Source organism: Hypanus sabinus, chromosome 3, assembly GCF_030144855.1.
Source record: "Hypanus sabinus isolate sHypSab1 chromosome 3, sHypSab1.hap1, whole genome shotgun sequence".
Classification (NCBI taxonomy): domain Eukaryota; kingdom Metazoa; phylum Chordata; class Chondrichthyes; order Myliobatiformes; family Dasyatidae; genus Hypanus; species Hypanus sabinus.
Window position 1 is genome coordinate 42,138,117 of NC_082708.1, and position 25,479 is coordinate 42,163,595.

General features: G+C 38.2%; 1 protein-coding gene across 6 annotated transcripts in view; it reads right to left on the reverse strand.

Moving 5' to 3' along the window:
- cdk8 (cyclin dependent kinase 8) overlaps positions 1 to 25,479 on the reverse strand; it is a 122,717-nt gene that overhangs the window by 74,199 nt on the left and 23,039 nt on the right. For 2 of the 6 annotated variants that reach the window (XM_059964154.1, XM_059964153.1), the window contains exons 2-4: positions 17,908 to 17,983; positions 11,319 to 11,429; positions 3,800 to 3,940 (exon numbers count right to left, since the gene is read on the reverse strand). The exons of 1 other annotated variant lie outside the window; for it this stretch is intronic. In XM_059964154.1, the coding sequence (XP_059820137.1) occupies positions 3,800 to 3,940; positions 11,319 to 11,429; positions 17,908 to 17,983 (328 nt within the window). The remainder of the gene's footprint in view (positions 1 to 3,799; positions 3,941 to 11,318; positions 11,430 to 17,907; positions 17,984 to 25,479) is intronic. 3 more of the 6 variants (XM_059964155.1, XM_059964157.1, XM_059964156.1) reach the window with 3 other exon arrangements.

The window sequence follows — 25,479 nt, forward strand, 5'->3', positions numbered from 1 at the left end:
AACTCAAGAAACATTTTGAGAACTCAGCAAAACAACTGACAATGTTGACAAGGTAAAAGACTGGTCAGTGCAACCAATCAGAACACACAAAACACCAGAGAATCTCAGCAGGTCAGCAATTAATAAACAGTCAACGTTTCAGGCCAAGACCCTTCATCAGGAGTGAAAGCAAAGGGGTGGATGCCAGAATAAGATGGGGGTAGGAAAAGGAGAACAAACTAGAAGGTGATAGGTGAAACCAGGTAGGTGGAAGATGGGGGGGGGGGGGTGAACTAAGAAGCTGGGAGGTGATGGGTAGAAAAGAAGGGCTGAAGAAGGAACCTGATAGGAGAGGAGAGTCAACCATGAGTGAAGAGAAGAGGTGAGAGGGGATCCAGAGTGGGGAATTCAAGAAGAGGGAAGGGAGAGGGGGAAAGATTACTGGGTTATAGGAATCTATGTTCATGCCATCAGGCTACCCAGATGGAATGTGAGGTGTTGCTCCTCCAACCTGAAAGTGGCTTCATCTTGGCAGAAGAGGCAGCCATGGATCAACCTGTTGGAATGGGAATAGGGATTGGAATTGAAATCGTTGGCCACTGGAAATAGTGCTTTCTGTGAATGGAGTAAAGGTGCTCGACAAAATGCACCCCGTGCCCCCCCCGCCCCACAATCTTCACCAATGTAGAAATGTAGAAGAGGCTGCACTGGGAGCATCGAGCACAGAAGACAGCCCCAACAGAATTGCAGGTGAAGTGTTGTCTTACCTGGAAGGACTGATTGTGCCCCAAAATGGAAATGAGGGAAGAGGCTGAATGGGCAGGTGTGGCACTTCTGTTTGGAGGGATAAGTGCCAGGAGGAAGATTAATAGGGAAAATCAATCAGAATCAGGTTTAATGTCCCTGGCATATGCCGTGGAATTTGTTGTTTTGAGGCAGGAGTACGTTGAAATACACAGGAATATAAAAATACTTAAGTTACAATTCAAAATACAGTGAATTTCAATTAAATAGGACACATCAGGACCAGTACATTGTGGCCCAATTAAGCAGTTGTCCCAATTAGACAAAGTTTCATGGAAATAGTTAAAAAGGCATAAAAATGTCAAACTACTGTTTAACTGAGTGACAAATTATAAACGTAAATGAAATACAAAAATTAAATGTCATCAATACCACAATACTATAAAACTGTATTAGTCCCTATTAGTTATTAACAGAGGAATTCATCCAGTGTACAATATCGCGTTCTTTTGACTGACTGTAATGAACAAAATTAGTACAGACACCTACTGTAGATAATGGACTATCTTCATACAATCCTATCAATGACTGCATCCTCCAAATCATCATTTTCATTGTAACATTCAAGGTAATTGTCAATACCTTCAAATTATTCATGGATCCTAACTTGTTAAAGTAGAGAAATAGTTTCACTTTCACTTCCTGCCATTTCTGGTATCTCCAAGTCTGAATGCTTGAAACCACAGTGAGCCAAACAGTTCAGAAGCATCTCTCTGCTTATTTCACACCAACCATCAGCCACTGCTTTTGAACACACACACACAACTAATGCTATTTGAACCTGTTCGTTCTAAGTAGAGTGTTGTGTCTAACAGCTACATAAGTGTATGCATCTGATGCTAGCTACTGTTTGACAACAATCTCTTGCCCCAATTAAGCGGCTTAGTGTCTCAAATAAACAAGGGGAATCCCAGCTATTTTCACAATCAGTTTCTGTTCTGTAAGAGTTGTCCCAAATAAGCAGCTGAGAGAATCATCCCTATGGAAAGCAGAGAGTGGGGAGGACGAGGGTAAAGATGCGTTTGGTGTTACGATCCCATTGAAGGTGGCAGAATTTGCGAAGAATGACGTGCAAGATGGGGAGGCTCCGGGGTGTCAGCTTAGGTCAACAGGAACTCAATCCCTGTAAAGCCAGCAGGGTTGAGTGCGGCTGTCCGAAAAATGGAAGAGATGCAGTTGAGGGCAGAATTAATGGTGAAGGGAAACCCCATTCTTTGGAGGACAACGACGACACCTTTGATGTTCTGGAAAATGATGCCAGATGCAGTGGAGACAAATGTACTGAGAAGAGGAGATTTCTTTTTTTTTTGTTTTATTAACAGGAGACAGGGTGAGAAGAGGTATAGTCAGATATCCCTGGGAGTCAGTAGATTTATAAAACACATCGGTCTCCAAATATATTTGTCTCCAAAAATGGAGACAGAGAGATTGAGAAAGGCAAAAAGAGGTGAAGTTGGACCAATACAGCCCAACCAATAGATTTATTTTCTAATCTTGGTTTCCAATTCCACCTGCTCCAATTATAAATAAGTGCCATTTTATATGTTTATCATTTCTCAGATTTCAATATATCTGCAGAATCCATGGATATGGTTATTCTTATTATATTAAAATATTCTGTCTAGAACTGAAGTAAAAACAATCACCTTTTTCAGAAACCAATAAAATTCTATTTTAAATCTAGAACTCAAGGCATCAAATTTAATACTGCCCACTAAACTTATATTAGTATTTTTCAACTTAAGGTACAAATGATAAATTTGGACAACATCCCGATAACTTACTTTGTGACATTGCTATGCTAAAAAGATAAAAATGAATTAATATGTCAGATCTGTTACCTTCACTCATAAATAGGTTTTCATATTATGGTTAGAATGAAACATCAATTTCATTATAATAACTAATAAGTAATGTTGGCAACTGCAATGCATTCTACACCGGTTGACTTTGAAAGAGCAGGCGGCATCACAATTTTTTGGCACAGGAATTCTCATTAAATTTTGTATTGATTATAAACTAACTCCTGGTCATACATATACACAACATAAAATGTTATATTTGATAAAACAATTCAGTTCACTACTAGAAAGAATGTAGACTGCACCAAATTGTTAATATGGCAAACAAAACCCCAAAATAAGCAAATTCAGCAGTATCAAATCATTCTGAAATGCCAGCTCTCTTTCAAGGAAAAAAATGAAATTATATTCTTTTCACTCTTCAGGGCACTACAGCCAACGAAATATTTCTGAAGTGTAGTCAGCCTAACAATGCAGTAACTTCAAACAGGAAAGGATAATAAAATCATCATGTAATATTAAGATTGAAGTCATAATTTCTACTTCTTTTAAATTGTTCCATTTATTTTAAACAACCTCTTGATGGTAACTGAAGCCTCACTTTAATATCTCATCTAAAAAGGTGGCACTTTCAGCTGTTCAGCACTTTCTCAGTATAGCACTGAAGTGTTAGCCAATGTAGCCACATGGCAGACCTCTGCAGTTTATTATTAAATGTGTAGAGGCAAGAAAACTAAAATCTTTAAAAAAAAACTTGTTCGTTTGAACTCACAATGTTAAATTAGATTTTATCTAAATTTAACAGAAACTATTCTCCCTATTTCATCTTTCTTTTTGAAATGAGTCTTACATAATTACATATTATTTGTACAACTGGGGGATATATTGCTTTCTTCATAGGAGAAAACACAATGAAAAGTGCAATGAGTGAGGCCAAAAAAAAGTGAGTTATGGAAGAAATTGGAGATGAAAAAGGAAGAATAATCCTTTTTTTTTAAAATAACAGCTGTATACATAGTATGAAGAAATATAGGGCAAGGTACAAAACAATTCCAACACGTTATTCAGCATTTACTCCAGCTAAAGCCTTATTGCATCATTGCAATTAAGACGTCCAATCTGGAACTAAAGCAGCTAGCAATGAAAGTAGCTTTTATCTTTCAGTAACTATTCAAGCAGTTATTCCTTTCAAGTACCCTCAGTAAATCACTCACCAGATCTCTGTGTAACACCCAGTTAGCATGCAGGTAGTGAATGCCATCTAGAATCTGATATAATAGGGACTTCACCATCCCTCGAGGTAATTGAACTGGTTTCTTGTTTGCTTTAGAAGCTCTGTGAAATTTGATTATGTGCTGAAAGAAGAAATTAATAAACGGAGAGTCAGAGACTGGGTCCAGATTATTAGTGATCTGCATTCCAGAGAGTAAATTCTTGGCTGTGAAGTGGCACATTTAAACTCTTTTACCTTCTCACTCTCAGCTCTCAATTGAAAATATTTTTCATGCATCCCCCCTACCACCCACTTACCTCTCCCAACAAGTCCACATACATCAAAAATTATTTCTATCTGAATCAACCTTGGTTGAAGTCCTATCAAGGAAGGTTATGCCTTGACTAAAATGTGTGTACAGATGAAAGAATGCACCATTAGAAAATGTCTGTGTTGCTCTGCTCCTAAAAGTGTATAGGGAAATTTAGGGGTTACATTTAAAATACATTTTGATCAGTACTGATTATCACATTGTGATTCAAAGGTTGAATGAGTAAATGCTTAGGCAAATCGTATAATAAAGCACATTCAGAGGAAATAGGTCCTATAATGTAACAATGGTAGACACTGGAATGATGTGCAAAAGATTTGTTCAAATTTGTTGATATTCAGAAGCACAATGCTTAAGGATATTTTTTATATAAATAACACCTTAATCTGGAAAACAGATTGTTGCGCACAAGCAGCAGCACCTAATGATGCAAATCTCTTTCTGCCAAATGAAACCAACAACACACAAATGAATACATTTGAAAATATGAACAAAATGTCATGTAAACAATAATAGTGAAAAATAGCAAAGGATCATAAAGGCAACAGGGACATGAGAAAGACTGTTCTAGACATTCCACAGACATCCTGCCTTCAACAGCTCCATTGGAAACTGTTCCAATGGGAAGGCTCCACCTGAACTGTGATGGGACCTGGATCATAGAGAATCTCATAACTAGGGCTATGGATGGGACTTTAAACTACATAGTAGGAGGGTGGGTTCAACAGATTTTGGAGATGCAAGGATAAAGTAAAAGAAAGTGTGGATAAAGTAAAAGACAAAAGTAAGAGTGGAGTGAAAAAAAGTCAAGTGCAAAAGAGAAAAAGATTACAAGATTTTAAAAGTACAATGAGTATAAGGGCACTTTATTTGAATGCCCACAGTATTTGAAACAAGGTCAGGGAACTTGAGGCTCAAATCAGTAAAAAGGGGTATGATTTAGTGGCCATTACAGAGATGTGGTTGCAGGGTGGAGAGGATTGGGAATTAAATATCCAAGGATATCAGGTAATACTTAAGGATAGGCAGGAAGGTAAGGGAGGTGGGGTAACGCTCTTAATTAAAGAAAAGATCAGGGCGATAGTGAAAGACAATACAAGATCTAAGGAGCAGAATGCTGAATTTATTTGGGTAGAGATTAGAAATAGTAAAGGGAAAAAATCACTGGTGGGAGCTGTCTATTGACCACTGAATAATAACATTACAGTGGCAGAGGCAATAAACAAATAAATATCTGAGGCATGTAAGAATGGAACAGCAGTTATCGTGGGGGACTTTAACTTGCACATAGACTGGGCAAATCAAGTTGGTTGAGGCAGTCTTGAGGAGGATTTCATAGACTAAATCTGTCAGGGCTTTCTTGAACAGTGTGTTACTGAACCTTCAAGGGAATGTGCCATCTTGGATCTGGTCCTGTGAAATGAGACAGGTAAAATTAGTGATCTTGAAGTTAGGGATTCTTTTGGAAAGAGTGATGACAGTATGATTGAGTTTCTCATACAAATGGAGGGTGCAGTAGTTTGATCTAAAACCAGTGTATTATGCCTAAACAATGGAGACTACAATGGGATGAGGGAGGATTTGGCTAGTATAGACTGGGAACACAAGTTATTGGGTGGGACGGTTGAGGAACAGTACAAGACTTACAAAGAGATTTTTCACAGTGCTCAACAAAAGTATATTCCAGTTAAAAGCAAGGACAGTAAGGGTGGGGAGAGCCCCAGCCTTGGATAACTAAGAAAATAAAGGAAGGTATCAAATTAAAAGCTCGTGCATACAAAGTTGCCAAGTGTAGTGGGAAATTAGAAGATTGGGAAAACTTTAAAAAGTAACAAAGAACCAATAAGCGAGCAAAAAATAAAGGGAAGATAGATTATGAAAATAAACTAGCCCAAATTAAAAAACAAATAGTAGAAGTTTCTATAATTATATAAAGTGGAAAAGGGTGGTTAAAGTTGGAGGACAAGAAGGGGGAATTCACATTGGATAATGAGGAAATGGGTGAAGCTTTGAATGACTATTTTGTGTCAGTCTTCACAGTGGAGGACACATCTAACATGCCAAAGAGAGATGTTATGGATGCGATAAGAGGTGAGGACCTCAATACAATAGCTATCACTAAAGAGGTACTGCTGAGCAAACTTGTGGGCCTGAAGATAGACAAGTCCTGATGGAATGCATCCCAGGGTTCTGAAAGAAGTGGCAGAAGTTATAGTAGAAGCTTTGGTGATAATTTACCAAAATTCTCTAAACTCTGGGCAGGTCCCAGTGGATTGGAAGACAGCGAATGTCATGCCACAGTTCAAAAAAGGATGTAGGCAGAAGGCAGATAACTATAGGCCAGTTACTTTAACATTTGTAGTTGGGAAAATGCTTGAAGCTATTATTAAAGAAGAAATAGCGAGACATCTGGAAAGAAATGGATCCGTCACGTAGACACAGTATGGATTCAGCAAAAGCAGATCCTGTTTGATAAACTTATTGGAGTTCTTTGAGAATATAACAAGTGCAGTGGATAGAGGTGAGCAGATGGACATTATTTACTAGGATTTCCAGGCGATGTTCAATAAGATGATGCATAAAACACTTATCCACAAGATAAGGATGCATAGAGTTGAGGGTAATGTATTAGCATGGCTAGAGGATTAGTTAACTAACAGAAAGTAGAGAGTTGGGATACATGGCTATTACTCTGGTTGGCAATCAGTGGTGAGCGATGTGCCACAGGGATTGGTGCTAGGTGCACAACAGTTCACGATATACATTAATGATCTGAAAGAGGAATCAGAGTGTAGTGTATCTAAGCTTTCTGTTGACACTAAATTAAGTGGAAAAGCCAATTGTGCAGAAGATACAGAGAGCCTGCAGAGGGATAAAGACAGGTTAAGTGAGTGGGTAAGGGTCTGGCAGATGGAGTACAATGTTGAGAAATGCACGATCATACACTTTGGAAAGAAAAATTGAAGGTCAGATTATTATTTAAATGGTAAAAAAAATTGCAACATGCTGCTGTGCAGAGAGACTTGGGAGTGTTTGTGCATGAATCACAAAAGGTTGGTTTACAGATGCAGCAGGCTATCAAGGCAAATGGAATGTTGGCCTTCACTGCTAGAGGGATTGAACTTAAGAGCAGGAAGGTTTTGCTACAACTGTATAGGATACTGGTGAGACTGTATCTGGAGTACTGCGTGCAGTTCGGGTCTCTTCACTTGAGGAAGGATATACTGGCTTTGGAGGCAGTGCAGAGGAGGTTCACCAGGTTGATTCCAGAGATGAGGGGGTTAGACTATGAAGAGAGATTGAGTCGCCTGGTACTGTACTCAATGGAACTCAGAAGAATGACAGGAGATCTTACAGAAACATAAAATTATGAAAGGGGTAGATAAGATAGAGGCAGGAAAGTTGTTTCTACTGGTAGGTGAGACTAGAACTAGGGGACATATCCTCAAGATTCAGCAGTGTAGATTTAGGATGGAGAAGAGGAGGATCTGCTTTTCCCAGAGAGTGGTGAATCTGTGGAATTCTCTGCCCAAGGAAGCTTGGAGGCAACCTCAGTAAATATATTTAAGACAAGGATGGATAGATTGTTGCATAGTCGGGGTATTAAGGGTTATGGGGAAAAAGCGAGTAGGTGGAGGTGAGTCCACGGCCAGATCAGCCATGATCTTCTTGAATGGCAGAGCAGGCTCGACAGGCCAAATGGCGGACTCCTGCTCCTATTCCTTATGTTTTTATGCAAGAAAGAAGTTGTGGAATGTAATGACAGCAGTTGAAATGCTATTGATGAAAGCCTGCAAGTGAACCAAGAACAGGAAGTTTATCCAGAGCATACACATTTCCAAGATTGTTAAATCAAGTTGAACAGGAAGCTTTGCAGTAAGATTTTAAGACCTGCGCTCAAAACTTGCAATGAACTATCATACAGAAATCACCATACACCTGAATGGCAAAGGGCCTCTTACAATAAAGACTTGGTTGGAAGAAAAAAAATCAGAACAAAAAAAAGTTATCACAGAAAACCAAAAATCACATTGCCAACTGTAGTTTCACTCCATCTTCATTGTTAAAGTTTCACTTTATTAAGATACTGTGTTTATTTTGTAGAATACATCTTGTGCAACTTTCATGAAAATTCAGCAAACTGTTTCTAAAGCTTTTCAATCACAATAGTATTTCTAATACAATTAAATTCTAACAACATTCAAAATCAGTCATTTAAAAAAAAACTGAATTAGTAATCTAAAGCATAAAGGGAAATTAACTTGTCAATTACAAATAATTCAGCATGTTTTTAAATGTGTGTCAGTACGGTGTGCACGAAACCACTGGATTAACATGAAACCCCAACTGGTTTATCAACATTAGTTTGTGCAGGAAATCCTGACCTGGTCCAGCCCAAATGTGATTCCAGACACAAGCAATATAATTGGCTGAACTCTTCTTCGAAATGGCCAAGTGCATCAAGTCATTAACTTTAAGATTTCTGAATTCCTGCTATAGTGAACACATATGTCTTCAAAGGAACCAAATGAGGCTCATTTTTTAAACAAGAAAAAGGCAATATTTTATTTTGACTTGTATTTTGCCAAAGATGGATAAGTCTGCAATTTGATTACTGTATGAAAGTGGTAAAAAGTTTTAATAGAACAGGTGTTCAATGTGTTTTTTTTAAAATCACACAAATTTGCATAATGTACAACTAGAATTACTAAAATATAAAGGCGTTTGATAACCCCAATGTAATTTATCATTGCAGATGATTAAATGCTTGTGAATGACATTCATAATGATAGTTAACTAAATATTTTACTCTACTAATATATAAATTATAATTAAAAACATTTAGAAAATTTATTTTTACATACTGACAGGAAAACAGATTATTCAGAGACAAGTGCAAAATAAATAATGAAATAAAACATGCAGTTTTTAAATAAAAAATGTAGACTGTCAGATACTACACAAAGTCTTTCACAATTTTACAGTTAGTGAAATTAATCTTTCTCAGCAAGAAGCAGAGTTATGGGTTTAAACATTATATTTGATATATACTAACAAATGCCTACATAATCACCATCACTTTCCAAAGGAAGAGTGTCAAAAGCTGAAAAGAAATAAATGACCTTTCATCATTCTGCATTCACTATCTTAGTTCACCTACAAGGAACTACATGTAAATTTATAATGATACAAGTGATGTTTTATTCTTAATGAACAGGTTTCAGTGCTGAAATAGATGGATAAACTGCATGGACAAAAACATATCAAATGAAATCCTAATGTGGAAAGGCAGCGATTTTGTTTAAAAATGAAGAGTTTAAAAGGTTTTGCTATTCAGAATCTTGGTTTTGTACATGAAAGACAATACGCAGAATCAGCAAGTAATTAGGAAGGCAGATAGTATAGTAGCCTTTGCCACATGAAGATCTGAGCACATAAATGAAGACATCTTGGCCCATTATAGTGAGACTGCATCTGGAATATTGTGTACTTAAAAGAAAAATGCACTTAATTAGAAGGAATGCAGCAAAGATTAAGTTGAACAAGTCTGTACTCTCAAGTTGAGAGGAATAATAGACAATTCTTACTGAAATATATAAAATTCATATAAGGTTTAACATGGTAACTGCGGAGTTGATGCTTTTCCTCAATGGACAGTTTAGCACTGCGGAATCATAGCATAGTAATGAGCATGAGACTATTATAGCTCAGGGCATTCCATAGTTCAGAGTTCAATCCTGGCACCACTCTGTAAAGCGCCACTATACTTCTTCCCCGTAGAATGCGAGGGTTTCCTCCCACAGTACAAAGGCACACTGGGTAGGTTAATTGGTCATTGTAAATTATCCCGTGATCAGGTTAGGGTTAATCAGGTTTGTCAGGGGTTGCTGGGCTGCATGGCTCAAAGACTGGAAGAGTCTACTCCACTCTGTATCAAAATAAGAGATGGGTCCTGCAGGAGAGTTTGATTGAAATTTCCTCACTTTGGCAGCAATTCTTTGGAATCTCAGTCCAGATATACTTTGCAACTGTGTGTTCACAAAAAGATTGTTGTGAACATTCATTTGCAAAGTATGTTCGAAGCAAAGATTCCAAAGATCCATAGCAGGGATCAATGGAAATATAGTGATATAAATTTAGTATATTAGAGTATAGTACTGAATGGCAGGGTCAGCATGAGCAGACAACTGGTTTACACCTGCTTCTATTTCTTATCTAGAATCATCTCAAAAGTCAAATTGATCTTTTATGAAATCTTGAAGACTCCCACCAGAATATCTACTTCCACTGAACACAGGCCAGGAATTATTCTTTTTTGAAAGATGTGACGCTTTTCCTGAAAAAATGTAATCTATTATACTGTTAACTGTTACAGAAAGTTCAGATACCGGAATGAATAGAGTTCTACTGTATTGAATGCAGAGTATATTTTGATGATAATCTTTTCAACATCTGCAAATTTGTAAATAAACTACTAAACTAGCATTTATTACACAAATTCTTATGCAAGTCAATGTTGATTAAAAAGAGCAGAAAAACATTTTCTAAGAACATTGTCATTAAAAAAACAACAGTAATTTTCACAATTTGTATTCAAAACACTAATATAAATTTAATTGTCAGATAAAATAAGGCAAGATAAAACCAATAAATTATTCTTGCCAAACAACCAGGCGTGTTTGATGAAAACAAGCAAATTTTGTCACTTTATTAATTACCATTCATGCCATTCTTAAAAATTGTGAAAATAACTCATACAATAATATTTCAGATAAATAATATACATTTCAGCATATCATTCTTTAGCCAGAGGGTGGTGAAGTTGTGGAATGTGTTATTACAGGCAGCTGTGGAGGCCTGTATTTAAGGCGGAGATTGATAGGTTTTTGATTGGCCATGGGATCAAGGGTTACAGGGAGGCCAGGGAGTGGGGCTGAGGAAGGGAATAAAATGATCAGCCTGATTGAATGGTGGAGCAGACTCGATGGGCCAAATGGGCTAATTCTGCTCCTATGTTTTACGGTCTTGTATCATTCCTAATTTGATATAACTATCTATTTTAAAAGATTTGTTACACATTTCTTTTGTAACTAAATGCAACAGCAGAAATACTTCAAGTTCAATAAGTATAAGCAATAAAGTAATATATTACACAAAGCATATTTTCATCCAAAAGGGTAGACCTTACCCAGAGGTCATGTTCAGCATAGTCAAATAAAAGCCACACTTTCCTGTCTGCATGTGACAAAAATACTTTCTGAAGTGCAATGACATTTGGGTGTTTCAACTCCCGCAGCAACTGTGAGAAAAAAAAGACGTACTACATTAGAATTATAATTGACCTCTTAATTCAAATTAAGTTTAATCCTTTAGAAATTTTACAACTTTTAAGTCAGGTAGTTTTATAATCATGCCACACATCAACTTTGCAGTCACATGCATATTTCGTTCACATCAAAATGATTAAAAGGGAAAAGGAAAAAGCTGTTATAAAATATGAAGTCTTTCTAAAACAACAACAAATATTACAAGCTACATGCAAAATAATCTAAAAAAATACACATCACTAAACCTTTCGCTGTGAATCTTCCAAAGCAATCCAACTGTCTGGTCATTTACAGCCTTTAACCATATAACCAATTGTCTTGAATAGCATCCACACTTCAGGTGCAATTTGAAATTATACATTCCACAAAGCTGGTCTTTATTTATCTATTTATTTATTGGGATACAGTGCGGAGAAGGCCCTTTGAGCCGTGCTGCCCAGCAATCCCCCAATTTAATCCCTGAACAATTTACAATGACCAATTAACCTACCAACCAGTATGCCTTTGGACTGTAGGAGGAAACTGGTGCACCCGGTGGAAAACCAGGCTATCACAGGGAGAATGTATCAACTCCTCACAGGCAACAGCAGTAAGTGAACCTGGGTTGCTTGTACTGTAGAGCATTGTGCTAACAACTACACTGCCGTGCTACCCTAATGGAGAAGTACACTCCATGGTCAATCTTCCAGCGATAATATGTAGATGCTGCAGCTTTGTCATTAAAACTGGGTATTCATACTATATATACACAATTACTCCTAATTAAAGCACATACTGCATTTAGTGTTTTCAGGTCTGTACACCTTCCACACTATGAATTATGGACTGGAACTTACACAATTTAAAGAGATTAACATTAGGAATACAACATATAGGTTCAGAGATGAATGAACAATGTTGAGATTTGTTGTAACTGACTGTGTGGGAGTTGTCTCCTTAAACCAACATTATGCCAAGATGGCACTGTACTTGCAGTAAGTAACTTGCCTTCCCATGAACCTTAATGTCATCAGCAAACTTTTATTTAAGACACCAATAACTATTTTGACCAACCAATGTTCCTGCATTGATCTGCAAGGTACTGTATTTTACAGCCTGACAACTTTAAAATGAATGTGTTAAGTCAACACTTTATTCTCAGTATACCAATATTCTATCTTTACAAATGTGTTGTTCAGTTGCATGAACTCACGTGCAGTAAATCGGTAAAATTCTAATAAACCACCATCTTCCAAAATTCAGTGGTACCAGTCTGCTGCATTTTCAGAACTACTGGTTATTACTCCCATTAATACCCCAACATTTCTTTAATAAAAAGCTTCAGATTAGTGCAATTAATTTTCAAACGGCCGTGAGTTTAAAAGGCGGACTGGAACTGTGTCCCTGTTAAGTTAAAATGGGGGATGAGAAACAGGGCCTCGGTGAGTTTAATGGGAGTGCTGGAAACAGAACTTCACAAACTAGTTGATGAAACATCAGAATTTCCAAACATTTGAATAATGAATTATTAGGAGATTTACTCTATGTGCTACATTAGTAGCATAGTAGCTAAGTTATAAAACTAGCAACACAGAAGCCTATGCTAACAATCCAGAGACACAAGTTCAAAGCCCCCACTGACACATGCATTGGCTTATTATTGTCACAGTGAAAAGCTTGACCTCAATGCTGTTCATACAGATCAATTCATTACACAGTATATCAAGGCAGTAGGAGGTAAAACAATAACTGAATGCAGAATAAAGTACAACTACAGAGGAAGTGCAGGGAAGATGGACAATAGGTGCAATTTGAATATGGAATTTTAATAAAGCCCACATACAATTTAATAATTTCCTGAGAGTAAATTTATTGACGACAGATTCTCCAAACACAGTCACTAGCCACATCTTGTCCCACCAAAAGGTCAGATCCACCAGGAGGCAACAGTGCAGGATTTGGCTAAACACAGAATTATACTGTGCAACAACCAGCTGTCCAGCACAAAATCTTGATGTTTCAGCATCTGGCTCACTGAATGATGTATACCATGCTCCTTTTCAATTCACTGTTCTGGTTCCTGCATTCTCTTTAAACTTTACAGATTCAATGGAAATAATTTTTAAAGTGAAAAGTAAAAGTGCTAATAGACATAACAGACACTGGTCCAAAGAAACTGCCAGTCTGGCACCAAAGTCCCAATACTGCAGAATGCCATACCACATTTGTAAAGGGTTCAGTTGTATTATGTACTTTTCAAGAACAGCAAGATTATCATGGGGGAAAAAAGCAGGTTGAAGAATAAGTCAATCAAAGCTCTTAAAAAGTTTTGATGAAACAGGTACACAAAAGATTCTGCCCATGAGAAAATGTAAACTAGTGTGCCCGTGAAATAGGAAAATTTGGTTCTATAACAGGAGAAACAAGAGCCATAAGGTACCACCAATCTTGTCATTGGTCAACACCATATTCCACAATATAACAATATTTATGATGCCTACAGCTTGTTACTTTCCGGTTTTCTTAATTGCAAAGCTATAAAATGGATCATAAAAATAACTCCACTACAACTAAAACAAGTTGAAAAGTTGCTCGATAAACCCTGCTAACAGCAACCACATTAACAATATTTCACAATTATGCTATTTTACATGTATACAACATCAATTCCAGGGTAAAATGACATAAGCAATATCTCAAGGAAAAAAAGACTGCAAGGAAATGTATTCTTGTGCTGCATTTCTGTAACTTTCTTTTGCATCTATTTCAGCAAGTTTGGACATTTACACTTTTGATCACCTGACAAGCTGACTTCAGGAAATGACAACATTGACCCCCATTTCCAGTCAGAAGGTAGCTGGATTGGGAGAGCAACTTCCCAATTGTCCAATGTCCGCTTCTCAACTGTCCCCTTGCTGATGAATTCTATCCCTTACTGTTCAGACAGACATATTTATTGCTCCCAAGGGAAATTGGGTCTCGTTACAGTCGCACCAACCAAGAATAGTGAAGAAATATAGCAATATAAAACCATAAATAATTAAATAAAAATAAGTTAATCATGCCAAGTGGAAATAAGTCCAGGGCCAACCTATTGGCTCAAGATGTCTGACACTCCGAGGGAGGAGCTGTAAAGTTTGATGGCCACAGGTGGGAGACAGAATTTTTCAGTCTTCAAGTTGTTGGGAGATTCCACCATTCAGCGATCCAAGTGCAGTGAATTTTTTGATACTGCTGGACAAGTAATTAGCAAGAGGACTCCAGCTGAATAAGATCCAGCCTGGGCGGGGGAAGAGGGTATGACCACAAGTGCCAGTTGGTGAAAAGTGTTCAAAATGCCCATCAACAAGGCCTAAATATTTGCTACAAATGAATAGGTGAAGACTTATATTTTTTCTTTTACTTGTTCTTAGTTTTCAAACTCTCATTGTGATTGACACAGAAATGCAGTTAACAGTTCTCATTTGTCACCTTTAATGGGGTATGGAGAAAATCTTGCCCCAAAAAGAATACGGTCAGATATGTCCACCAAGGGTTTCCAAGCAAACTTGAAATGTAGCACATCATTAGCAGCACATTTGTCTAAGCACCCACAGGGATCCAAATTGAGTCAAGAATTTGAGGCTACATCCACACTACGCTGGATAAATCTGTAACCGAAGCTTTTTCTCTTCATTTTTTCCCTCCGTCCACACTAAAACGGTGTTTTCATCTCCTGAAACCCGAGCTTTTCAAAAATGCTTTCCAAAGTGGATATTTTTGAAAACGATACTCGGGAAGATCAGTGTGGACGGGGTAACTGGAGACTTTTGAAAATGCTATCAGACAGCAGCACGCTATTTCATTGTTTTCTTGAACACAACCTAACAATTTCAGAACAGACAGCAACGAGACTGAAGCTAGAAGAGTTAGAAATGTACTCAACAAATACTTTGACCCATAACTTACTGAATAAATAAGTATACTGTCGTCACTTTGCCCTGTTTTCTGTCCTTGCTCGTATGAAGGTGGTTTAGCTATTTATGCAAGTACTTCTCTGACAGTAGATGTGTAACAGCCTAATGTAACATTGTATGGTAATACAAGATAACACTGATGCAGACATGTTTTATACATTTAACAAGGTGCTTTATTAATGCAACAGAGTTAGTCAGTTTTTCAATGTTCGTCGTCAGCTGGGTCAATCTATCCGTGAACTCCCTGTCCGCTGCCGCTGTACACTCCAGTATTTGTTTCTTTTTATTTTTAAGTTCTCCTGCGCAAGAGCCAACAGCTGTCCGTCATTTTAAGTTTTTCTAGTCTGTAACTACACAAACGCGCACTTTTACGGCGAGTTTCAACACCAAACATGTTGCTTGTTTTCGGTAGATGTGTCCTGTGCATGCGCAGCTGGAGGAGATTCGCTGAAATGTTCGTTTCAGTGTGGATAGAGATATTTTCAAAAACGCATAGTGTGGACGCCTATCGTTTTTACGCGAAACCAGCATTTTCAAAATTATCCGGTCTAGTGTGGATGTAGCCTGAGTCCCTGACCTTAATCACAAACATCACATATGACAGACATCACACTTGGAACAACCTGGCCCAATGTTATGCAAAAACAAATCTCTGAATGGGAATAGAAGGTTGTGAATTTTAAAGCACCTTTCACAACCGAAGATGTTGCAACACACTCTAGAATAAAATTGTTAAACTGAAATGAAATGTACCAGTAAATCTGACAAAAAAATCTTTCAAGTTGAAATGAGAAAGTTCACACACACAGCAATATGATAATGTCCAGTAACTATTTTATAGCAGTTGAGATAAATAATTGCCAGCAAACTGGGGGGGGGGGGGGGGGGGGGAGTAAACACTTCTCATATTCAAATAGCGCTAAGATTTCCACAATGGTCTCTTGAGGAAGATTCGTCAAGACATCTAATACCTTCACAAAGATTCGTCAAGACATCTAATACCTTCACAAACTTCTATCTATGTGTGGTGGTGAGTTTATTAACTGGCGCATTACAGCCTGGTATGGAAACACCAACGCCCTTGAAGAGAAAATCCTTCAAAAAGTAGTGGATACAGCCCAGTCCATCACAATGAAAGCTCTCCCCACCATTGAGCACATCTACACAAAGCATTATCACAGGAAAGCAGCATCTATCATTGGGACCCCACCCAGGTCATGCTCTCTTCTTGCTGCTGCCATCAGGAAGGTGGTAATGGAGCCTCAGGACTCACACCACCAGGTTCAGTAACAGTTAGTACCCCACCCCCACAACCACCAGGCTCTCGAACCAAGGGGGATAACTTCACTCAACTTCATTTGCCTCATCATTGAAATGCCCCTACAACCAACTTTTGTTTTTAAAAAGAATTCACTTTCAAGGACTGTTCATCTCATTCTTGATATTTATTATATTGCTTTTTTTTTTCTTTTGTATTTGTAGTTTGTTGTCTTTCACACACTAGCTGAATGCCCAAGTTGGTGCAGTCTTTCATTAATTCAATATATTATTCCATTACGGACTTATTGAATATGCCCGCAAGAAAATGTATCTCTGGGTTCTATATGACGACATATATGCATTTTGATAATAAAGTGACTTTGAACTGGAGGACCCTGGGTTTAACATCTCATTTAATGCAGCACCATCACCATCCTAGTTTAAATGGTTTCTGGAGTGGGAAATAAACTCTAATGCTATTGCTGTGAGAAGCTAACAACAGCTGTTTAGTTAGATTATGTCTGAGAACTATATACAGAAAGATCTCAAAAACAGCAATGAGAAAATAACTAATTCAACTGGACCTTTGCACTGCTGCATTAACCTAATTCGGTACTTAGAAAGAACCATCTCAGGAAATTCCTTTAGTTAAATGTGCAAACAGACAACTGTTGAATTCAAGTCAAATCAATTTAAAGAACAAACTGTAGCAAGCTTAAATAAGCATGTGTTAACAGAAATAAACTGTCAGAAACTCAAGATTACTTTAACCTGATTAATAATCATGGAACAGGAAACAGAATGTGCTAATGCTCATACTTACTTTTATTCAGAATAATAAGTAATCCAACTTGATGTTTTCTAGGATTGTTTTCCATCTTTCAAGTTTTGTGGCAGCAGTGAGTTATCAGGACAAATACCAACTGTACTCTCCTCGCTCACAAAACAGGACAAAGAGCTTAACTACTCTCTTCATAAATGCCCATTAATTATTAGGAAATTCTATGTCCAGTATGCATTCTATATTCATATGCTATTGCTGTGGTCCATGGACCAATTACTTGTTTGCATCCCGAATGATTTCTGGCAATGTAGTGTTACTGAACTATATTTATTCACGTCAAAATTTTATTTTCATTCTGATATTTAATAATAATTTCATTAATTTTTCAAGGGGTATTTAGCCGCAACCAGATGAAATATCATTTTGCCACAGCATTTCCTTTAAAAAATAAAAACTATGGTGTTTACTTACTGCTATTTCTCTGCAAGCAGACATAGAAATTCCAGTACCCTCTATTTGTTTTAAAGCGTAGTCTTTGTCATCTTTCCTATGCAAAACAAAAATAAAAAAACAATTATTGCAAAAAGGGGTTTTTTGTTGGCAAGAACTCAGAAAAGAATTCTTGTATCCTTATTAAAAACTTTTATCAATCAGAAAGCTACAATTTCCTGCATTTGACTTTTGTTTTTAAAGTGTTCATGTAAGCAATGTACATAACCACATATGTAAATTTTGAACCACATTTGATTATTGTCTACTCAACATCTGAATTTCACTCTTAGCTATGAAATAAAGCTGAGATTACTGGGCACATTGTATGTTGAAAAATGGCAATTTTTTCAATTTGTATGCCAGGCTAATCTTTGCTGTCTTAATTTACTATCCTTAACAGAAATATTTAGAACTAAGTGTGGGACACAGCACCTCACCAGATTTCTTCATGATATCTTCACATCAAGAATAAATAATCATGCATTGTAATACTAAAAAGGATAGATTAGTTCAAAATTATTTTGGATATTGAAACCACAAGTCAAGAAAGAGCTCCAAGTTTCTACTCCAGTATTGGGACACAATTAATACTTTCTGCACCTAAGCTTAAGTGTAAGTGGTCGAATATTTTGGATAGGTCATTTATAGTACATTTGGTCAATTAAATTACACCTCAATTGTACTAGCAGGAATATGAACCTCCACTATAGAACTCCACGATGAATCCTATAGAAAAGTACAGTAAGGACACAAAGAACCTGCATCTCTCAGGAGTGTCAGCACATGCTCATGAGTGGTAATCCAAGAAATAAAATTACTCATACAAACATGCTATTGTCATTTTACCAGCCAAAATCCAGGAGTTTTTTTATGACATCACATATTATATTGTAACAGATATTACAATACTAAGATAAAGACAAAAAGTATATATATGTGGGAATATGTCCATTCATTAAGTCTCTTTCTATGATAGAATCTTATTTCCATTTTTCTAGGCTGCCTCTTCCACAGGTTAATATAAATTGTTTATTTCCTGTTCCTTTTAATATTTAAAAAAAAAGACCAGCAAGATCATCTGCTTTGAACTAGAGCAATGTAACTAAAGAGTACAATAGCATCATTGCAAAAGTCATTGCTTTCCCTCTTCTGCTGATTGAAAAAGATATCACTGAAATAAGTTCCAAATCTGATCATGAAACAATAAGAAAAGGCAGAGCGACAGTTCCATGATCGTCTCCAAAATAGCTTCTCTTGGTAACACTGGGCAGACAAATGCATACACAGAACTATGCGTATGTCCTTTATATTATAGAACTCCTGCTGCAACTTGAAATAGTTGAGTCAGAATAATGCTGATAAATAGCACCCCAATAATTGTTCAAACATCTGATGAAATAAGGAACACAAACCAGTGCAGCACCACAAACGTATTAAGATACCAGATTCTGAAATCCACAGAAAGAGCCTACTTCATTGATAACAATGTATGCGATCTAGTCATAAAAGACTAAAACAATACTATTGAGATTCCTAAAAAGTTTTATTGCTATTCTTATACCATGGTGTTGCAAGTTTCTGTGAAACTTTTTTATAAATTAGCAGAAACACGTAAGCAAAATTGTTTAGCTTGGTAGTGCAATCATATCAAAGACAATTACAATAAATGCCATTAGAGGACACTCCTGTTTTAAAAATCTGTCCTCTCACTACATAATTTCAAGATGGAAAGGATATCTTAAATCGCATTTGTTGTGCTTAAAACATACTTACTTTACGCCACATTAAAAGATAGCATTGTTCGTGCATTTGGAAATTTTCTCAGTGCAACCTGCACCTACCCACTGCTACGTCACTAATATTCTAAGCTGGTTCTTCACTAGATGGTACAAAGACTCTAGAATTAGACTGCTACCTGTAATCTGTGACACACTGGGTATTCTTTTTAAATGGTCACACTCTTGGATTTCGAGATATTTGGTTTCTTTAATAAAGTCTTTGCTGTTGCCAAATCATAAATACCTATTGTGCTTACAATATAAATCTCCAATTAAAAATTGGCAACTTATTAACAGTTAGGAGAAATAGAAGATTTTAGGGAATGATAGTATTGAATGCTGAGCTGTCATCAATGAAGAGCATTCTGATTTATGCATCCTCGCTGTCCAGCTGTTCTACAGTTGTGAAGAGCCAATAAGATAGCATCCATGGTTAACCTGTTGTGACAACAGGCAAATTGAAGCAGATTCAAATTGCCTCAGGCAGAAGTTGATAGACATTTCATCAACAGTCTCTCAAGGCACTTCATCGTGGTGGGTGTAAGTGCTACTGTGTTATAGTCATTGAGTCAGATTTCTACATTCGTCTTAGGCACCGGTATAAATGAAGCCTACCTGAAGCAGTTGGGTACCTCAGACTGCTGAAGCAAGAGGTTAAAGATATCAGTGAACAATCCAGCCAGTTGAGCAATACGAGTCTTTAGTACTCAGCCAGGTACCCTGTCTGGACTGGCTGCTTTCCATGGGTTCACCCTCCTGAAGGATGCTCTTGTCAGCTTCAGAGCTTGAAATCACAGGGTCATCGGGTGCTGTGGGAGTTAGTGAAGGTGCATCATGTTTTGATGGTCAAAGCAAGCATAGAAGGTACCGAGCTCATCTGAGAGTAAAGTCTTACTGTCACCTACGTTACTTGGTTTTACTTTGTAGGAGATGATAGCATTCAAACTCTGCCACAGCAATCAGGCATCCTTCAGTGACTGAGGTTTGGTCCAGAATTGCCACATTGCAGATTGCTTTCTGGATATCATACCAGGATCTCTTGCATTTTGCTTCATCAACAGACCTGAATGCCACTGGACTGGCCTCAGCAGATTGTGGATCTCTTGATTCATCCAGGGCTTCTGGTTGGGGAAGACTCAAGATGTTTTTGTGGTGACTCACTTGTCTACTACTCTTTTGCTAAAGTCCATGGCAACAGCTGTGTATTTATTCAGATCAGATGACAAGTCCTCAAACACGGCTCAATCCTCTGACTCAAAGCTATCTCATAACCACTCCTCTGCCTCCCTTGAGCTCCTCTGTTGTTTTGATATCTGGAGCCTTGCTCTTTAGCCTCTGCTTGTATGGAGATAGGAGGAGGACAGCCAAGTGATCAAGTTATTCAAAATGCAGTCTAGGCATGGAACAGTAGGCATTCCTAATCATAGTACAGCAGTGGTCGAATGTGTTGGGTCCCCTGGTGTTACAGGAGATATGGTGATGATAAGGGCAGATACTTCTTCAAACAAGACTGACTGAAGTCCCTGACAATAATTTGAAAAGTTTCAGGATAAACCGTTTTTTGTTTGCTGATGGCGGCTTAACATAAGTCTTTGGCGGTATGTAAACTGCTATCAGAATTACAGAGGAAAACTCTTGGTAAATAGAATGATTGGTACTTAACCATTAGATGTTACAAGTCAGAGAAACAAGAGTGTGACAAGGCTGCTCTGTCCAAGAGCTTATCATGAAACACAGAAGCCTTGTAGCTTCTCCAAATCAGCAGTCCGTTCAAATCAGTGTATTGTGAAGCCCTTGGACTTTGCCAATGTATATAGCGTGTCCAGAGTGAGCCATGTCTCCATGAAACACAGAACGCAGCAATTCCTCATTTTCCTTTGATACAACAATCTTGCCTTTAGGTCCTTAAGCTTATTCTCCAGTGACTGTACATTTGTTAACAAGATTATAGTCAGAGGAAGATTCATTCCCCAGCATTTCAGTCTGGATTGGAGTCCTCCACCTCCCTTTCAGCTGTGGCTATGTACTTTCATCTGCTTAAGGTGCCGTAGCTGTATGATTGAGAATTAAGTATGCCAAATCCTTCAGAAGATCATGAAATCACTGGTTCATTATTTCACTAAGTCCTAAAAGAGGTTTGTTTCCAATCATTAACTTCACTGAATTTGCTCCAGATTGTCTCTCTAGATCAGGGGTCCCCAACCTGGGGTCCACACATCCCTTGCTGAATGGTATTGGTCCATGGCATAAAAAAGGCTGGAAACCTCTGCTCTAAATGATAGGACCTTCATTGTTCCACCTAGTCAACTATTCAACTGGTTATTCACTCATAGGCAAAAGTAAAAGAAAGGAGAACAGATAGGTTGTGGGGAAGGAAGAGACAGGAAGCTGAATTAACCTTTGAGAAAACTCATCTCTGAGATCTCTTGCTAACAAATTATTTTGAAACTACACTTTGGACAGCAGAAATAAAGCACAGATGCTACTAGACATACATCTTGGCCCAATTAAGCAGCTGCCCCAATTAGGTGAAGTTGCATGGAAATAGTTAAGGTATAAAAAAGACAAACTACCATTTAAATGAGTAACAAATTATGTACTTAAATGAAATACAAAATAAATTAGAACAATTACAATACTACAGTACTATAAAACTGTATTGGTTCCTAATAATTATCAACAGAATTCATCCGTCATGTTCTAACGATCGACTATAAATGAAGAAAATCAACACAGACACCTAGTGTAGATAACAGACTGTCCTCAGACAATGCTTATTACAATTGTATCCTTCAAATCTTCATTTTCATTGCAACATTCACGATACCTTCAAATTCTTTGTAATTTCTAACCTGTTGGAAGTAGTGAAATTATTTCATTTTCACTCCCAGCCTTTTCAGGCATCTCAAAGCCTGAACGCTTAAAACAACAATGTGCAAAACAGCTCTGAATTGTCTTACTGCTTATTTCTCATTAACTATCAGTGACAAAAATCACTGCTTTTTGAACACAAACACATGCAACGTACACTGTTTTAAAAAATGATCACTCCAAGCATGGTGTAGTGTCTAGCAGCCACATAAGCGCACGGGATTGATACTAGTTGCAAACATTTTGCCAACAGCCTCGTGCTCCAATTAAACGGCATAGTTTCCAAAATGATCAAGGGGAATCTCCAATATTTTCTCAATTTAGTTTTTGTTCTTTAAGACCTGTCCCAAATAAATAGCTGCCTTGATGGCCCATTACCTGGAATACACTGCATCTATAAAATGTTATGGAAAAAGGGAAAGTATTGAGTACAGGCAGTAAGAGCAAGTACTGCAAGCTGTAGACAAGTAAAACAGAATATAGTAGAACTGTTATTCAATATGTAATGCAAGAGATTTAGAAAAGGAAATATCTTTCCAGTCAAAAGAACCAACATCTAAATTTTTGATGAAATAGCAGGCGTTTAATGAGGTAGGAACATCATATTTCAAATTTCCAAAGATTTTTGATAATACTTATAGAACATAGAACAATACAGCACAATACAGGCCCTTCAGCCTACAACGTTGTGCTGACCCTTAAACCCTGCCTCCCATATAACCCTCTAACTTAAATTCCTCCATATAGCTGTCTAATAGTCTCTTAAATTTCACTAGTGTATCTGCCTCCACCACTGACTCAGGCAGTGCATTCCTCGCACCAACTCCGAGTAAAAAACCTTCCTCTAATATCCCCCTTGAACTTCCCACCCCTTACCTTAAAGCCATGTCCTCTTGTATTGAGCAGTGGTGCCCTGGGGAAGAGGCGCTGGCTGTCCACTCTATCTATTCCTCTCAATAACTTGTACACCGCTATCATGTCTCTTCTCATTCTCCTCCCCTCCAAAGAATAAAGCCCTAGCTCCCTTAATCTTTGATCATAATCCATACTCTCTAAACCAGGCAGCATCCTGGTAAATCTCCTCTGTACCTTTTCCAATGCTTCCACCTCCTTCCTATAGTGAGGCATCCAAAACTGGACACAGTACTCCAAGTGTGGCCTAACCAGAGTTTTATAGAGCTGCATCATTACCCCACGACTCTTAAACTCTATCCCTCGACTTATGAAAGCTAACACCCCATAAGCTTCATTAACTACCCTATCTACCTGTGAGGCAACTTTCAAGGATCTGTGGACATGTACCCCCTCTGCTCCTCCACACTTTCAAGTATCCTGTCATTTACTTTGTACTCTGCCTTGGAGTTTGTCCGTCCAAAGTGTACCACCTCACATGTCTCTCGGTTGAACTCCATCTGCCACTTCTCAGCCCACTTCTGCATCCTATCAATGTCCCTCTGCAATCTTTGATAATCCTCAACACTATCCACACCTCCACCAAACTTCGTTATCTGCAAACTTGCCAACCCACCCTTCTACCCCCACATCCAGGTCGTTAATAAAAATCATGAAAAGTAGGGGTCTCAGAACCGATCCTTGTGGGACACCACTAGTCACAACCCTCCAGTCCAAATGTACACCCTCCACCACGACCCTCTGCTTTCTGCAGGCAAGCCAATTCTGAATCCACCATGGGAACTTGCCCAGATCCCATGCCTTTTGACTTTCTGAGTAAGCCTACTGTGTGGTACCTTGTCAAATGCCTTACTAAAATCCATGCCTGTTTCGCTGCCGCTGCTACTGTGCGATCAGAAAAGTCACCGGGAGGAAGGCCCCCAATACTTGGCTTTGCCTGTTGCTTGGCAGCCGGTGCCGGGGTCAAAGCGCTCGGCAGAGATGGTGCTTTGTGCTTGGTGTCGGAGGGCTAGTCGGAGGCTCGAAGTTTTCGGACAGACTCGGAGTTGGCTGTGGTCGGAGCTCCCAAAGTAGTATATTGGCAAGCTGCGGCGCTGGAGGTTCATGGCAGGAGGAGTTTTCCTTCCTTCTACAATCTGCGTGAGATGATGGGCTGTCGGGACTTTGAGACTCTCTTTTAAACCGTGCCATGGACTGCTCTTTATCAGATTACGGTATTGCTTTGCACTGTTGAAACTATGTGTTATAATTATGTGGTCTTTGTCAGTTAGTCTTTTATCAATTATGGTATTGTCTGCACTGTTGGAACTATTTGTTAACTATAACTATATGTAACTATGTGGTTTTGTGTAGGTCTTGTAGCTTCAGGTTTGTCTGTTGGGTTTGTAGTTCCTTTCCGGGGAACTTGCTATGACGGTAGCGCGATATCGATATGCAGCAGCCTTCTGGACTCTGGATTGGGGATTACCAAACGTTATGTGGTTTTTCTTGTGTGGTCTGTTTTGTGCTTTTCGTGATATCATTCCAGAGAACGTTCTCTCATTTTTTAACTGCATTGTATTTGTGGTTTATAAATGACAATAAACTGAATCTGAATGTAGATCACATCCACTGCATTTCCCTCATCTATATGCTTGATCACCTCCTGGAAGAACTCTATCAGGCTTGTTAGACACAATCTGCCCTTCACAAAGCCATGCTGACTATCACTGATCAGACCATGATTCTCTAAATGCCCATAGATCCTATCTCTAAGAATCTTTTCCAACAGCTTTCCCACCACAGACATAAGGTTCACTGGTCTATAATTACCAAGACTATCCCTACTACCAATTTTGAACAAGGGGACAACATTCACCTCCCTCCAATCCTCCAGTACCATTCCCGTGGACAACGAGGACAAAGATCCTAGCCAGAGGCTCAACAATCTCTTCCCTCGCCTCGTGGAGCAGCCTGGTGAATATTCCATCAGGCCCCGGGGTGTTGTCCA